At 50.8% G+C, this 17028-nt stretch overlaps 5 protein-coding genes across 5 annotated transcripts; all 5 read right to left on the reverse strand.

The window, feature by feature from the left end:
* Positions 1 to 319: 319 nt before the first annotated feature.
* METBIDRAFT_38055 (uncharacterized protein) lies at positions 320 to 1537 on the reverse strand (the record flags this gene model as incomplete). The annotated part of the gene is made up of 1 exon (XM_018856951.1): positions 320 to 1537. One exon carries the CDS (start codon positions 1535 to 1537, stop codon positions 320 to 322), a length of 1218 nt encoding a protein of 405 aa, XP_018713200.1.
* A 4732-nt stretch (positions 1538 to 6269) lies between these two features.
* PMA1 (H(+)-exporting P2-type ATPase) lies at positions 6270 to 9020 on the reverse strand. The gene has a single exon (XM_018855378.1). The coding sequence runs from the start codon at positions 8993 to 8995 to the stop codon at positions 6305 to 6307; it is 2691 nt and encodes an 896-aa protein (XP_018713201.1). The 5' UTR covers positions 8996 to 9020; the 3' UTR covers positions 6270 to 6304.
* Positions 9021 to 9559: 539 nt separating this feature from the next.
* METBIDRAFT_29317 (uncharacterized protein) lies at positions 9560 to 9929 on the reverse strand. Its single transcript, XM_018855379.1, has one exon. It carries the CDS (start codon positions 9900 to 9902, stop codon positions 9666 to 9668), a length of 237 nt encoding a protein of 78 aa, XP_018713202.1. The 5' UTR covers positions 9903 to 9929; the 3' UTR covers positions 9560 to 9665.
* A 92-nt stretch (positions 9930 to 10021) lies between these two features.
* Positions 10022 to 11014, reverse strand: METBIDRAFT_90978 (uncharacterized protein). The gene has a single exon (XM_018859315.1). The coding sequence runs from the start codon at positions 10807 to 10809 to the stop codon at positions 10141 to 10143; it is 669 nt and encodes a 222-aa protein (XP_018713203.1). The 5' UTR covers positions 10810 to 11014; the 3' UTR covers positions 10022 to 10140.
* A 2332-nt stretch (positions 11015 to 13346) lies between these two features.
* Positions 13347 to 15857, reverse strand: CHS8 (Chs8p; the record flags this gene model as incomplete). Its single annotated transcript, XM_018856529.1, has 1 exon — positions 13347 to 15857. One exon carries the CDS (start codon positions 15855 to 15857, stop codon positions 13347 to 13349), a length of 2511 nt encoding a protein of 836 aa, XP_018713204.1.
* Between the last annotated feature and the right edge of the window lie 1171 nt (positions 15858 to 17028).

Below are 17028 nucleotides of genomic sequence, written 5' to 3' on the forward strand. Positions count from 1 at the left end.
TCCTCTTCTACACTCTCTTCTTTCCTTCTTTCATTTTTGCACCTTTCCTTCCTCTTTCTTTCCTTCTTTCTCCTCAACTTATAGACCATACTAACTCCAGAGATAGTCGATCCTCCGCTCCATGAAAAATGCAGTCCCGTGATGATGGTGAGCTCATGCGTGCCTTACATCTTTCGAAACTGAGTTCCCGGGAACGGGCCAAATAAAGAGAAATATATTTGAAATGGTCCGAAAGGAACCGCTATATCCGCTAGAACAAAATCATGTGACACGATCTTCGATAAATGTACATCGATCCAAGCAGCAACTCGGCATTCACTCAAAGAATGTTTTGGATCTTGGTCAAGATGCGTCTTCCGTGTGGCGTATTCTTGATATTAGGCAAAAAAGGCTGCAAACTGGCCGCTAACTTTGCAAGATCGGCGGGGCTCGCAACATCCAAACTGGTCTGTAACACGTAGTTTCCGTATGGGTCGTTCAACAAGAGTGAAAATTGTTTCTGGTTTCTCAACAACACGTCGATTACGGTGTCTGTGAGGTGGTTGATCCTTAAGGACTTCTCGATCACGTTGGACCCAAACTTGTGGAGAGATAACGACACGATGTGCGACAGTATGTGATCCAATATCATCGAAATGGACTTCTCGTCTCCCCTGGTCAACACATATTGCACCACGTAGTTTCCAAATGGATCCAATGACAAGTTAGTGGAGATCTCAGCAACCTTCAAGGACAACTGCCGCCGTTGACGAGAGTTTCCGTGGTCCAAACATCTTTGTAAAACACAGCACCCGTGTCTGTGAGTAGCTATCTGCCCACAGTGCATTGATGCAGTGTCGAAAATAAACTGGTTGTCCTCTGGCTTCAATCTTTGCAAACATTTCTGCACAACATGATTACCATTTAAATCTCTGGACAAAGACACCACATGCGGACACAAACTCTCGATGACGATACGCGACTCCTCGGGCGTAGAAATGCACTCCACGAGCTTTTGCAAAGCTCTGGTACCGTGGGGATCCAATGCGATGCGTATAAAATCGGGCGCTGCGTTTTTCACAAGAATTAATCTCTGGTCTGCAGATACACTCTCAAATAACTTTTGGATGAGGTAGTTCCCAAAAGGATCAATCATCAACTCAACGATTTTCAAGTAAAGCTCGTTGAAGATCATAGTGGCTGCCACGTCTTTACTCAATGACTTGTCCCCCGAGCTGGTTTCTCCTCCAAGGTCCAACTGTCTTTGCAAAAACCGACAGCCATGCTGATCCTTACACAAAGAATAGATTTGTCCAGTAAAGTCTTCCAACTTCGCGTTGGCGTACTTGCTTGCGTCATCCCCTTTTCTTCTGTTTGAATTATGCATTTTCCTGTGTATGTTAACTCCACCATTCATGTGATGGTTGTTGCGCCTGTTTCCACTATAGTGCAGACCCGAGTCTCCATGCGAACTTCTGGAGCCGCCGTACCCGTTCGGGGTTTCAGGAAATCCCGAGTTGGCCAATTGACTTTGGGTTTGACTCACGGGGGACGACATCATGTTGATTGGACCAAACTGATTAAACAGATTGTTTAAGTATCCGTCGTTGTGGTGCTGGGAGGAAAACTGAGGAATCTGCTGCGTAGAATTCCATAAATTGGACCCTGCGTAATGCTGAGGGTGCATGGAAGACTTACCCTTTGTTTCGTCTTCATTTCCGTCGAAGCTGGTGTTGCCGTTGCCATGTGAGTACAGTCCTCTATCGCCGTTGGCATCTCCAGTACCTTTGGTGAAGGCACCGTATCGAATCGCCCCAAGGTTGTCGGGCGAGGAAGAGCTGAAGTTGTCAAATGCAAAGCGGGAGTCCAAGATTCCACCAAAGTTATGAAGCTGCTGGGGGCCAAGTTGGGACGCGGTGCTGTTCTGACCAGCGAGTCCTATAGGCAGGGCGTTCCCCACGTGGTCTTCTGGAAGATGAAAAGGAGGGATTTGCAACGGCATTTCTGCATGCATTGAAGGATCTGAAACGGGGTACGCCATGGGAGGTGCAGAAAATGGAAGGAAGCTGGTACCCCAACCGTATGAAGGCGTGGATGCCGGGTTGCCCAAGGTGTTCGGGATACCCGCAAAGGTGGCGACCGAAGATGGATTCGGTGTCAAGATATCTTGGGAGAGAAGCCTCTGAGGTGGCACAGACGAGGCCTGGTCGCGCTCGTCGACGGGATACGAAGAGCTGCGCTCTGCACGGACCTCGTTAGCGGGGTCTTGCGATGCGACGGGCGACGCTTCGCTAGGGTCGGCGTCCAAATTCAACGTGCTCAAAGCCCCCACGATGTCTAAGGGCTCCTGTGCAGCGTCGTCCAAGGGGTCCTCCAAGTCTTGCGTGTGTTCAGCGGACTTGTGATAGCTGTCTTCGCTTGAAAAAAAACTTGAGCCACTGGTGGCTGTCGGTGCATGTGGAAGGGACACAGAACGGGTCTGTGTGTTGAATGACATGGTGGATAGCGGTGGAATGATGGGGGATATGTGCTAGTGTACAAGATGACAGTCAGTGTGAGTTGGTGACGATCGGAATGACGGTGGCTGCTCAAGCAGAAATAGTGTACAATGGACTAATATACAACGGGTAGTTCCAATAATAGGGTTAGGGTTTGGGGCTCAGGTTGCCAGTCAACGGTGTGGACGAATCGCTGGGTATGACCAGACACGCTAGGGGAAAACCAATTGGGAAAAAGAGAAAAAAAAGGCTGCGCCGCTAGGGAGTATCCGGAATTGATGTGAGTGGGGATGCTGTCAGCAACACAAAACGGCCGTAAATTCACTGCAAGGCTGTAAAAAGGCGAAGCGGCCTTTCAAGGACTGGCCGTTGTGAACAGGCAAAAAGGCTGTAAAAACCGGATCGATGGAATGGAACCGCTGAAAACGGAACCGATGCGGATGGCGAGGGAAAAAAAACACGCACAGGGGAGGAGGCTCTAATTTTTTGCAGCGGGATATCCAAAAAGGCCTTTTTCAGTCTGGATAATACCGGCGGCTAAGAGCTGGCAATGTCGGCTTAAAAGACCGGGGATGCCTGGCGCTGGAAACGTGGGTGCGACTCGAGTCCTGGGATCCTGGAGGGAAACAGCCGCTGGGTTTTGTGGTGTACGGGTTCTTTCTTTTTTGTGTTCGCCAGGCTATACGTGGCACGTGACACAGAAATGCTTAAGTATTTGGGCTGGCTACACTTGTTAGTCTGCGAGAATTTCCGAACGGAGCTCGTCGTCTAGCGTTGTTGGCGTCTGATCCGGAAACAAGGAAAGAAAATCTGGCAGTGATTCGTGCGAAGGGGTGTGTATGGGGAGACGTTATGTGGTGGCACGAGCCGCTGGGCTTGGCGGTGCGGCGCTCTTGAAAAAAAGGTGTGGGAAATACTTTAATTTATATAATGCTCGAGATTTTGCACGTGATTTCTACTCCCACTTTGAGAACTGCGTACCAGCAATAGACAGCTGAAAGAAGGTTGAATTTGGGCCCTCGGGTCGTCGCTCCAAAGCGCCTCGTATTCTTCGCGCGAGCCAAATAGGGCCAGACGCGTGTCACGTGCCGGGTGTCACGTTCTTACTGAGTGTCACGTGCTGTGCTGAGTGTCACGTGCTGTAGCCATTGTAGGCCAGGACTCTCACACCTGGTAAAAATCTGGATGCATGTGGCAGCGGGCTTTGTGGTGTTTGGGTGCAAAACCCATACATCCCCAGCGGCCAAGTCAGCATATCACGTGACACGCCCGAAGCTTTTGTCACGTGACTGCACTCTCTCTTCATGCTTGAACTGTCATATGCCATACCTGGTCACTGCCCATATTAGATTGCGGTACAGCAATAAGGCACATCTACTGGTATTGGTTGATGATATTCCAATATCTTTGATTTCGCAGGAATTCCGAGATTTTTCTAATTTTAAAACCGCAACCAGGTTGCGTATCAATTTCCCCATTCATGCTGTCCAAGTGTTTCGCGCATTATTACCACAAGTATTCGCCAAAAATACAAATCGTAGAACCTTGAAAAGAAATAACTCCCATTGTTTCTATCCCGTCTTCTTATTTGTTTTAAAGCAAACATGCGTTCGATTTCGGCTGATATAGGGATTATGTGATTAGCTTTGTGTAGATTTCAGTAAACTGACTACTGACAAAAGAACCTAGTTCTGAACAAGTAAACCTTTGAATAATCCAAACAAATACAAGCCTGATAAGACAGAATGAGCATGAGACATTATACTCCGATCTCATGTACAGATCTAGCACTTCCATACAAGCCATGAAATGTTGACAGACAACCCGTCCATATAGCAAGATGTTATCAGGCAATATACGTAGTTTACACGTACATGAAGACTGTGAACCGCCCACCATTCAGTTTTCTTCCCAAGCATCGTAGTATGGCAGAAGTCAAGGCAATATTAGATTTTGCTGGGTGTTCCAATTTTTCTTTTTGACTCGCCTGGGCTTTCTATTTTACCTGTTAAAAACGACCTTGATTATATGAAGACTGTAAATGGTGACTCTCCGGAGTCTTAAGTATGACGCTTTTAATAGGATGCTTCTTGCCATCACGACAACTTCATACTTCTGCGGTACTTGAGGATTCTAATTTGTGCAAATTCCCCATTTTCGAAGGCAAGTAGAGTTGGAAGTGGCTCTCGAGTTAAAATTTCAGAGCGAATAAACTGATGTCGTATCATGGTCAACCTCAGGCAAAGCAAGTATTAATCAATTCGGTTCTTATGAAATAATTACAAGATTATGGCAGTACGTCACTAGCGGGCGCAAGCCACTGAATAACACAGAGTACAAAGCACGGTCCATAAATGTTTTCGAGGATTCAATAAGTGTATATTGCGAGACAGCGTTTTCTTTTCGACTCTTTTGTATTCGCTTTCTCAGTCAAGGTGTCCAAAAAAGTCATGAAGGAATAGCTGCAAAATAAATTCAGCAACTCGCATGGCTCGTCCTTTTTGATGGCTGGTTTTATTGAACAAATCAGATGTCGTAGTTTCCTGGTGGGCATGAACTCGCTATTCTTTGCCGGTACAGTTGAATACTTTGGAAAGCTATGGCAGGAATTACCTTTTTGAACATTCGGACGATGCAATACATGAGGCTCTTGGAAGCTCTTTTTGTGAAAATGGTTTTGGCCCTTCATAGCGAACTGAAGCAGTCAAAAAGGCGCATTGAAGATGGTTGTCGTTTTGCCGACGTTCTTCTGTTCAGACTGATGTTTGGGGGGCTTTTTGTAGTAAACCCCTTGTGAATACTCAAAATAAAACATCTGTGGAAGCCTTCATTCATTTACGATGAAAGAGAATTAGTGTTGGAACCAGCAAAGCCATGTTCAGAGAGAAACCTTCCATGAAGCAATCCACAGAAAATACCAAGCTAAATGGGGAAGTCAGAGTTGGCGGCACATTTGTCGTGAACTAGTAGAAAGTACCACCACTATCGGAACTCTGTGCTGATGTAAAGCCTAAAAACTGCAATGGCTAAATCAGGCCGTCGTAGGCGGTCTGACAACCCGCCCGCTCCCTTCGGGTAAGGGCGGCCCTTAAATTATAATTCACATATCTTATCATATTTCCTTCAAGGTATACAGTGATTTAGCCACACGATGATTCTGGTTTGGTTCCACTGCTTTAGGGTAGGACTGACCAAGAAAGCGTGCCGTCACAGAGTATACCCAAGACTCGTAAAATCATCAGAAGAAAAAAAAAAACGAAAGACCCGTCGTTGGTCATTTACATTTGCCAACATGACTACTATTTGATCCCTATGCCGATTTTCTCCAGCAGCAGCAGCATGAAATAAATTGTCGTGGGAAGATGTTTCATCTAGACCGTTTGAAAAAGACTTCTTTTGAAACAGGGATTTACTGGACTACAATTCTAAAAAGCTCAAAGACGGCACAAGAGATGAATGTTACAAGGTTCAAATTGGACATATGAAAATACCCAGTAAGAAAGTATGAGGCGAGAACAAATGACCAGTATCGGACTGGACCTAGCCAAGACCTAGTCAGTACCCAAGCGCACACTCTCCCACCACCCAACATTTCAAGACAACGAAGTGCTGAAGCAGGGACACCCGGCACCACGACTACAGGCCGCCTTCAGTAGGATTTTAGATTTCGAAAACTACAACCCAAGTTTAGATCATTATCTATTAATGTAATACGAATTTAAAAATATGACGGGATAAAATGTGGGGAATCAGATATAAAAATTAGGGGATGCGTGGCGGGAACCACATTAGTGTTTGCAAGCAACTAGGCACGAATGTCCGGCCGCTTAAGAAGACTTCTCGTGTTGAGTAGACACTCTGGCCATGGAGGCCATGAAGTCCTCAATCGATCTGTCGTGCGACTTCTTGGCCTTCTTGCCGTTACAGAAGTCGTCGAATGCTTGAGAGGTAGCCATCAAGTAGTAAGCACCACCCATGACACAGAAGACACCGAAGGAGAAGATCCAGGTTCTGACAACAGTGACAATGTCAGTCCAGTTCTGGGACCACCAGCCAAACAAGGTGAAGCAGGTGGCGAGGATGTCGACAATTAAGACGGCACCCGACAACTGCCAGGATGGGATGGAGGACCAGAAAGGACCGTTGGCTCTGGTGATGAAAATCAACCAGTTCTCGGTCAAGGAGATCTGCAAGAACAAGACACCGTCGATGGAACCGAAGTTCTGGATGATACCACCCTTGGACATGAACATGGTGGTCAAGGTGATCCAGGTACCAACAGCCAAAATGATACCCAAGACGATGGACATACCCCACAATCTAGGGAGGTTCCACTTGACGGGCTCGGGGTCGTAAGGGGCGTTGTCGTAGGCAATGGCCAAGGTGGCGACGTCGGCGAAAATGGCAATGAAAACAACCAAGTCAATGTTCAAGGATCTGGACAAGATGGCAATCCACAAGCCCAAGAAGATCTCCAAGTGCAAGGACAACGCAATACGGTAAACCACGTATGCGTACATTCTGTGGAAAATCTGTCTGGAGGTCTTCAAGGCGTCGATGATGGCAGACAAACCAGGGGCCAAGAACACAATGTCAGCGGCGGATCTGGCGGCATCGGTGGCACCCTCGACGGCGATACCGGTGTCGGCCTTCTTCAAGGATGGGGCGTCGTTGACACCGTCACCAGTCATGGCAACCAAGAAACCTCTGTTTTGCAAAATCTCCACGGCGTTGTACTTGTGCTGGGGGAACACTTCGGCGAAACCGTCGGCGTTCTGGACAAAGTCGGCAATCTCGGAGCCGGCCATGTCACCTCCGCCGGAAAGACCCAACTTCTCGGCGTCGTAGATGTTGGTGCCGAGGCCCAACTGTCTACAGGTCTCCTTGGCAATGCCGACGGCGTCACCAGTCAACATCTTGACACTCAAACCCAACTTTCTGGCCTCGTTCACGGTGGCGGCGGTGTCGTCTCTTGGGGGGTCCATGCAGGGCATGATACCCAAGATCTCCCAGTGGCCCTCGCCTCTCTTTCTGGCAACACCCAAGGATCTGAAGCCTCTGGAGGCAAACTCGGCAACGGTGTTCTGGTAGTTCTCGTGCACGTCCTCGGGGATAGGGTGGTCATCCTCAACAGTCTTCAAGACGAACAATGGCGCACCCTTCACGCAGATGATTCTCTCGCCCTCGGGGGACTCGACAATGGCAGTGACTTTCTTGGAAACGGGGTCGAAGGGCTGGAACTCCAACACCTTGTACTTGGTCAAAGCGGCCTTGGCTCTGGGGTAGCTGATCAACGACTTCAAGAAGGCCTTGTCGATGGCGTCCAAACCCTTCTTCTTTCTGGAGGCGGCGAGACACGCGGTCAACATCAAGTCGTCGGCCTCGACGCCCTCGACGGTGTATGGCTCGTGCAAGGAAAGCTTGTTCTTGGTCAAGGTACCGGTCTTGTCGGAACACAAGATCTCGACACCGGCGAGCGATTCAATGGCAGACAACTTCTGGACAATGGCCTGTTTCTTGGCCAAGTACGCGGCACCGACGGCCATGGTGGTGGTGACAACGGCGGGCAAACCAACGGGCACACCGATGATGGTGATGGCCAAGGTGTGTCTCAAGATAGTAACAATGCCGAGCGATCTGTAGAAACAGGCCACCCACACAACCAACAAGGTGATGATGACCAAAACCAACAACACCGTTCCAATACCGTTCAACACCTCCGTGAAGTGGCCAGAGCCACCGGAGGCCTTGTTGACCAACGCGGCGGCACGGCCAGTGAAGGTGTTGTCTCCAGTGGCAGTCACCACCATGAAACCCTCACCGGTCTTGACGGTGGAAGAAGAGTAGCAGCTGTCGCCGCATCTCTTGTCCACGGCCAAAGACTCACCGGTGATGGCGGACTGGTCAATCTGCAAAAGCACGTCCTCGGAAACCACGCGGCCATCGGCGGGGATCACCACACCGTCCTCCAACTGCAAAATGTCGCCGGGTACAATCTGGTTGGCCTCGATCTCAATCAACGTGCCGTTTCTGACGACGTTGGCCGTGTTGGCCAAGGTCTTCTTCAACTCCTCCACGATGGAACCGGCCTGGTACTCCTGGATAAAACCAACAAAGGCGTTCAACAAAAGCAACGCGCAAATGACTCCGAAATCGACCCAGTCCTCGAGACCGGCGGCCAACACGGCCGCGGCCTCCATGACGAACTGGATGGGGCCCACGAAAAACATCACGAACTTGAGCACCAAGTTCTCGTTCTCCTCGGCCATCTGGTTGTAGCCGTACTTCTTTCTTCTCTTGGTGATCTCGTCGTCGGTCAACCCGGTCTGGATGCTGGTTTGCAACAACTCCTCGGGAACGGCCTTGAAGGAAGCGCCGTCGTCCTCTTCGTCGGACTCGTCGTCGTCCAAGCCGTGGTGCGACTGCAAGTCCATGATCAATTGATCAATGTCCTCGTCATCGTCATCGTCCTCCTGGGACTTGGGGACCTTTTCTACAGTTGGCTCTGTTGCACTCATCACGAACAATCAAAGAAAGAGGTGTCGAAAGTAAACAGCAACTGTACAGTAGAAGAAAAGAGGAGAAAAAACGAGCAAGAAACAGTGGGCGCCGGGGGGTTTATATGGCCGGCTGGGCGAATGTCTTTTTTTTTTTTGCGCCGAGCATGTAGCTCCGGTTGTTTCGGTGAGGGAATTTTTTTTGCATAAACAAATAAAGGCCGCATTGGGCAAGCGCCACGGAGCGCCTGCACCTGGCGCTGTGTGCCGGCGGGCCCCCCGATAATGTCGCTGCTGCTGCGTGCGCCGCGTGCGTCAGGCCCGAGCAACATGATCCGCGCGACGCACGCTTATCCGCTGTTTGGGGGCCTGCTTATCTGGAGGCGGTCGGCGCAGATCCGAGGAATCCGGGCACAGTGCCGGGCGGTAGGCCCGGCCCTTTCGAGGGCTCGCCTGGCCTGGGGCCTCAGCTTGGGGTGCTGCCGAGGGTTCACTTTTAGTGGTGCTAGTTGTTTGTTGGCTCTATTTTCAGTGGTGTTTGTTTTTTTTATTGGCTACTTTTAGTGGTCTAGTTGTCTTTTTTTTTATTGGCTACTTTTAGTGGTCTAGTTGTCTTTTTTTTTATTGGCTACTTTTAGTGGTCTAGTGGTTTATTGGTTCTACTTGTTGTGTAAGGGTTGCACTTGTTGTTTTATGGGCGGCCTACTTTTCGTTCCACTGGAAGTTGTGCCGGTTGGTGAGCTTCTGGCTCTTTGCGTGGTGCACTTTGTTCTTTGGGCGGTGTACTTCCCTGGGTTCCGCTTGGTTTCTTTTTCGCCCGGCGCACCTCGTATTCTGCCAGAGGCAAAGGGCCAGTGAGATAGCCAGATCTGCCCCGCACTGCCATGCCAGCCTGATTTCTGGGCATGAGAAACGCCAGGCATGGCATGTTCCGGCCTGGACTGGGAAATGTCGCCAGCAGAACGCCCGAAAACACCGGCGCTATGCTGGCGCTGGCGCCGGCAACGGACGCTGTTTGTTATCGGGCGACATTTTCTTGTTTGCACATTGCTTTTTTCGGGCTGTTTGGGCTCGGGCATACAGCATGCTGGGCGCTGCACACGGAGCGCTCTTGCCAAATAGCGTGCTACTATGCACGCAGTGTCGGGTGCGCCAGGTGTTTCAGCTCAGGCAGGGTAACCCCCAGCCCCGAGCCGCCCAGTTCCGGCCGCCGCACATGTCGCCAGCGCCAGCCCGTATCCCGGTGGTTCCGAGGGGCCACTTTCCGGGGCCTCGCTGTCCGGGCACCAGCACGGAAAACGGCGGCTGGTATTTCCGCCGGATCTTTGCTGAACATTACGTAATTCGCTGCTTCCAGCCGAAGTTGCCGATGGGTTCTGCTGGACGGTCCATTTTCCGTGGACCGGCTCACGTGGATATTCCGAAAACACCTGTGCATTTCTACTCGGTGGATGTTCCTCCCGTCTACAGGCATAATTTACAAGCAAAGTCATGGGGACATTCGTGCCGGCTGTTCTGCCCGGCACTTTCAGCACCCGGAATTGGCTCTGGTGTCTGCAGACACAATTATAGAACAGAAGAAAAAGTAGACAGGTGTGTCGTGGTCTAGATAGTGGGGCCTTGATACTGTGGGCCTTGATATGTGGCCAGATAACGTGGCCTTGATGCGTGGGCAGATGTCGTGGCGATGCGTGGGCAGATGCTGGTCGCAGATGTCGGTCGCAAATGTCGGTCGCAAATGTCGTGGCGAGGATGCTTTCGGTGGCAGCCCTCCATGTCGCGGCCATCGCGGTATTTACGTCAAGCCCGCCTTTGGCTAATGCACGAAACAACATACCCGCTTCGGGACGTTGCCTTCCCAATAAAGACCAGCACTGCGGATTAAACGCACCAGGGAGTTTTAATACTTAATTCCCGGGGGCACGGGTGTGGTGCACCAGGGGGCCAGCGCCAGCAAGCAAGCCAGCGGCAATTTGTCAGAATACCCTTTCCTGCAAAAGTGCCAGCGGGGCAGGCCGTTCACCTGGCACATTGCATAGCGGGGACGAAAAAGCAATGCCAACAGGTTTCTGACGTACATTCAGTGGAACGTCCTGCGCTCCTCTCGCGATGCGTGGTTTCTTGAGTCGCATTGTATTTCGTCATCTCAGCAGCAGTGAGATGGCGGTCGTGCCGTTGCCATTTTCGCCACGGGTCCAAAACCTAACCCGGTTCCCCCGTGGGGCAACGGCGCATAAGAAAATCCATGGCCACGGCCACTTTCGAGCCAAGCAGCAGGACACCTCTACTCTTTACTCTGCTATGGTGCCTGGCGGGCTGGCCACGCGCCTGCCAGATTGATGGGCCGTGTGTCTACTCTGCCAAGCCTTCCGTACATTGCCCGTTCTCACGGCTGGCGCACTGGCGAATGAGAAAAATCACTCAGAAATGTCGCGCTTCCGCGCCGCCGCGCTTCCGGATCTCAGCATCCCCTTCGGAGTCGGCAATTGTAGCCGTCTTCGCGCCGTTGGTTTTCCGGGTCTATTTTCGGAAACGCACGGTTGACGTGAGGGGCTTCTCATATCCACGCCAGACAAAGCCAGCCGGCTACCATCTTTCGCCATGTCTTCGAAATACTGCCCGTCGATGATGTCATTGCGTGAGAACGCCCAGCCAGCTGCGTAACTCCAAGGTGTGTGATGAATTACGAAGAGCTTATCCGAATAAAGTTCTTGATATCACGCTCCAGTGACAAACTGTAGCTACACATAATCTTTAAAAAAACATAAGTAGTAGATGAACATGAAATACCGTGTCCTGTTCTTTGCCATGGAGAGCCATGGAAATGGATCGTGGATTTTTTTGCCACGCCTGAGGCGAAACCTGGTGTTTGGGTCCTTGTTGATTTGCGAGGTTGACACTGGGGTATGCGTAAGCGACTGTCCTCAGGGCCACTGATTGGCTGAGACATGGCCCTAATCTTTTGCTATCGGTTTTTCTTTGTTTTGCGCCATTTTTTTAATCCCGCAAGACGTCTCCGCCTTCCAGTGCCGAAGACTTGCTTTGAGGACGTCTCGTCTTATTGTCCCAGTTTCTTATTCAATTGCATCATGTGAATTTGCCGGAGTAGTGATAATTACAGTAGGCCGTCGAAAGGCTCTCGAGCTCCATCATCCATTTCCCGTTTCCAATGCCAGCGCCGCTTGCGGTTCCTGCAGTATGTATCTTTCTCCATCGTGCAGACGAGGTCTCGGACTGAAGAGACCCATGCCCTAAAACCATCTTTCCCCGCGTTTCTGCATCCATGATTGGCCAAGTAAAAGGTTGTGAGTTCTGATGGGATGTACGTCGCTTTTCTTGGAGTCTTGTGCCTGGTGTAACTTTCTGCTCGGCCTGCTCATTCTGCGATTTCGGCGGTGTTGGGGTTATTGACCCGAATGCCCAAGTGCGCCTGCTGCGGCTCAAGCACGTAGAGGAAAACCCCACTCACATGGCGGTAATAACCCAGGTATCTGTTGGAATGGCTGTGTTCTTTTTGTTTTCTAACTGCTGCTTTTTTTGGGGACTGTCCGCTAGGGTCATTCCTAGTATTACACCTCCGTAGTCTCCGATGGTCTTTATTATCTCTGTGGTCTTTAATATCTCTGTGGTCTTTATTATCTCTGTGGTCTTTAATATCTCTGTGGTCTTTAATATCTCTGTGGTCTTTATTATCTCTGTGGTCTTTATTATCTCTGTGGTCTTTATTATCGCATTACATATATAACTTCATGTAGTGTTTCTTTCATCGGGCCTTTCTTCGTCGTGAAGTTTTTTTTTTTTCGATTTGGGTCTTTCTTTTTGTCTGGAATGTTTCTGACCTCTTCGGGACTTTCTCGTGTAATATTTCTTGTCTCTTCTGGTCTTTCATTTCTCCTCGCGTATTACCTCTTCGGCTCTAATTTTCTCGTCTTCACTGACGCTTCTTGCCTGTGGTATCTCTTCGTCCCCTTAAAGTCACGATCCCTGCCCATCTTAAAGATCCCCGCTCATTTTCTATGTCTAGTTTGATCTTAGCTGCGCTTCGATTCTCATCAAGTACCTCGTCTACCAATGATTTGTTCAGCTCACTCCAGAATTACACTTGTTCGTTTGTATAACTCTTTTTGTTTACTTCTCTTCCAGCTCGCGTCGCTGTCCTTTGTATGTCTGCTTCCTAATCTCCCTCCCTGTATTTCTTCATTGCATCCCCAACCTTGAACGCCTTCTAGTTGGTCCATGCCACCAGGCTACTTCTCCCCCTACAGTTGTCTGGCCAGTTTCTTCCATGCATCCATGTGTCCTTGTTCATTCGCTCTGCTGCCTTGCCCATTTTCCGCTTCGTTCCTGGATCCTCCTTCCATGGTGCTTGCCCTCAATCCACGGTCTTTCTCTTCTGGATCCACCAGCGGATGGGACGTCCTATCTTCAGCAACACGTACAAAACACTGCCCACTAGCCGGAACCCAGCCAACGCACACACAACCCATAAAATCACCGTGAGAAACACGGTGGAATTGCGCGAGTCGTTCCAAATATCGTTCAGGTCGCCGCCCGCGGCCAAAACAACCCCCACCAAAATGGCATTCGTCAACATCCAGACCAACACCGTGATGGTTCGGATGAACGCGTAGTATGAGTCGTCCTGTTCCTTTTTGTTCTTCGCAACCACGGGCGCCACAGGCGCCACCTTCAAATCATCCAACGTCTTCATGTAGCTCTGCTCCAATTCCTCAGGAGATCCCGGGACAACGGTCATGACCAACTCACCATCCACATCAGTGACCTTGGCCGTGCCCAAGTCCTTGGCCTGGGGAGAGTCTCTGTTTCCCCACGAAACATCGTGGATGTTGCAGAACGAATAGATATTCAATACGTTGACGTATGACGGCGAAAGCAAGAGGTACTGGAAAAATGAAGTCACCATGAACGATGGCTCTCCATGGATCACTGCACCGATCGCGTAGAGAATGTACGTGCTGACGACGGAAACAACAAGATCCCGGAGCTTCTGGTTGGTGAATAGCATACCCACATTGAAATTGTTGTCCGTCTCACTCATGACAAGCTTGACGGTATTCACGGCCAAGTAGACCGCACCGAACAACAAGTAGGCCATCAACACGGCAAACACCACCGTGATCGTGATGTATAGCTTCTTGGTGCCTCTCGGAGTGTTGCCGAAAGCCAACACAAACGTGCACACAATGCAGCCCACGTATATCCAGAGGAAGGCCTCGGAAATGTACTTGCCCATGCTGAAGCCCACCTCGGACGAGCCCAAGTTTTTGGTCAAGATACGGAACACGAGGAAAAACGACGCGAGCGAAAACCACGACACCAACACCGTGACCAAGTGATAATAAAACTCGAGCTGGAGCCAGAGCTTGCGGAGGAGCGAGTGGTTGGACCGCCAGATTTGCGTCCAGTGGAACACCGAGTACATGGCCGCAAACAACGAGCCGTTGAGCCACCGCCGCCGCTGCAAAACAAAGTCATCCACCTTTTCTGGGACGTCGGTCTCGGCAGTGGCACTGCTCACGTACCGCAACACATAATTCTTGTTCTTTTTCGCCACGAGCTCGAAACACAAGATCCGGTCCTCGGCAAGATACATGTTGGAGGTGAAGATACCGGACTCCAGAAAGTTGCGCTCCTTGAGCTCGGCCTCGTCGTCGTCCTCGTCGTCGATTTTCGCGGTCTGGTGCAAGAACTCACCCTTGAAGTACTTTTCGAGCGGACCATGGCCGTCCACATTGAGCAACGCGTCCCAACGGTACGCCGAAAAGGCGCCCGGGAGCACGGAGATAAACCCAAACACAGACTCCATCGGCTTGTCCAAAACACTGGCGATCTTGTACTCGAAGTTCTGCGCCGCAACAAGCGGATTCAGAAGAAGCTTCTTGTTGGGCCCGAGCGCCACCCGCATTTCGCCACAAGCGCCGGCCACGTGCGGGTCTTTGAACGTGCTCCACAAGTGGTAGAACGCGTCCTTGCCCGGCCGAGTGCCGCAGTCCAAGAGCATAATCACCTTGGGGTTCAACAACGGCGCAAACGCCTGGAAACACCACCGGTGCGAATTGATCTTGCGTGCGTTCTTTTCTTTGAGACAGAACATCAATTGCACGGGCGTCTGACTCACGTTGAGATACACCCGGTCGCTCGAGACTCGCTCCACGCCCACAGTGCTCGTGTACTCGTAGAGATGCGCCTTGACGGTCCGGTTGTTGACCTTGGACTTCGCGTACCCTTCCTGGAATACGCCTAGTGCGCTGAGAAGCTTCTGCGTGCGCTCGTTGAGCTGGAGCCGGCCGTCGTTGACAATCACCACGGTGACTTTCTTCCACAGCCCGTCACCCCAAACGGAATCCGTCCGCCGCGTGAGGTTCTCGAGATTCTCAAATACACCCTGAAGCGTGCGTCCAAGAAGAACCTCGTCCTCGTTGTACATGGTGATGCACACCATGATCTCCGTCTCTCGGGGCGGTGAGTACATGTTCTGCCGAAGGGCATAGTTGAAGCCCACGAAGTTCAGCGGGCCGCACGTGACACCCGAGTACCGCACAAACGACGTCTCGTCGCTCTGCCCAACCGGCCGTGCATACGTGTCAAGAAGTGCTTTCGGCACTGGGGCGTCGATCACGTAGTTTCCACGCACAAGCTTGGCGCGCTTGATGGTCTTGGTATAGTTGAGGCGCGGCGTGAAGTCGTCGTCGTCCACGTGCGATTCGTGCTGGGTATTCCTCCTCCGCAACGTGGCTGCCCGCCCGACAGACTCCTCGCCTATGTCCAGGAACAAAGAGTCGTCGTCGCCAAAAGGATCCAAGCTCTCGTCCGCCTCCTGTAGTAGATTGGTGTTGTAGTCATTCGTCTCGAGAGGCGCCATTGAGTGCCGCGGGTTTTCGGCAAACATGCCCGGCTCATGCGCAAAAAGCTCTGTTTGCGCGTCACCTAGCATGCTGTTGCGACTGTAGGCGAGGGCAGGATACTCGAGCCCATAGGGCATCTGCTGGGCCGGGTGCTCGGAGAAAGTCAGCATGCGGCTATCAGCAAAACGCACGCCCGCAGACCTGGCCGGCTCGCCAAGTCGCACGCTGCTGTTTTTTGTCAGTCCACTGACTGCAGAGCCGCCGTAGAGGCTACCCCCGAGCTTTTCATAGAATGTGTCCTCGTCGTCCTGTGAGCTCGCGGCGACCCCGAAGGTTTTCTCGCTGATGTTTGAGATGCTCCGTGTGTGCGCTGCCTGTGCCAGAACTGGTCTAGTGGGTGGTTGTGCTGGGCTCTGTGTTGCTAGCTGGGGCTTCTCGTCTTCGAAAAGATCGTCATCCAGGAAATCCATGCTTTATTCCGAGCCACTCACTTCGATAATGCGCTTTCAGGAAGATTCCGTAGATTCTGCGAAGCCACCGGGCTTAGAAAATGAGGTTCACGAAACTGAGGCACAGCCTTCAAAGCCACTTGTGTTTAAAAAAGAAGGCGTAAGATACGATCTCCACAATGGGTATGGAAATCCTTCTGCGTGACGTATTCAGCAACGATAAAAGAAGCGTTAATTATCGAAGCCGATAAGTCTGAGAATTCGATTTCCGTCAAAACTCGCAATCTCGGCACGCTATTTTTATTTTTCCCTTTTTAGATCCAAACTCTCTTTTTTCGCCCTTGGCAATGCCTTGTGAAAAATTGAAAGGCGCGGGTTTATTTTTGGACTGTAGTATGTTTGTTTTTTTCCTAATGCGGAAGCGAATTGATTGCGCCAAAGCTTAGCACGCAGTGCGCACCGCGTTACCGAGCAAGTCAGGCACAACACGCTCAGGTCCGTCAATACGTGGGTGAAGGCTGAGGAGATAGAACCCGACTCTCAGGTATCACCTAACATTTTCAGTATGCACAATCCCTCTTCACGTGATACTTTTCATTTTTTGACGCACTTTTAAGAAACCTTCTATTTCGGCTTCGAGTCTGGACCCCTTGCAAAAGAGACCAGCATGCAGCCACACATAGGCTGGCAACATTAGTATCCCATCTCTCTCTCTCTCTCTCTCTCTCTCTCCCTCCCT

The sequence above is a fragment of the Metschnikowia bicuspidata genome, assembly GCF_001664035.1.
Source record: "Metschnikowia bicuspidata var. bicuspidata NRRL YB-4993 chromosome Unknown METBIscaffold_1, whole genome shotgun sequence".
Taxonomy (NCBI): domain Eukaryota; kingdom Fungi; phylum Ascomycota; class Pichiomycetes; order Serinales; family Metschnikowiaceae; genus Metschnikowia; species Metschnikowia bicuspidata.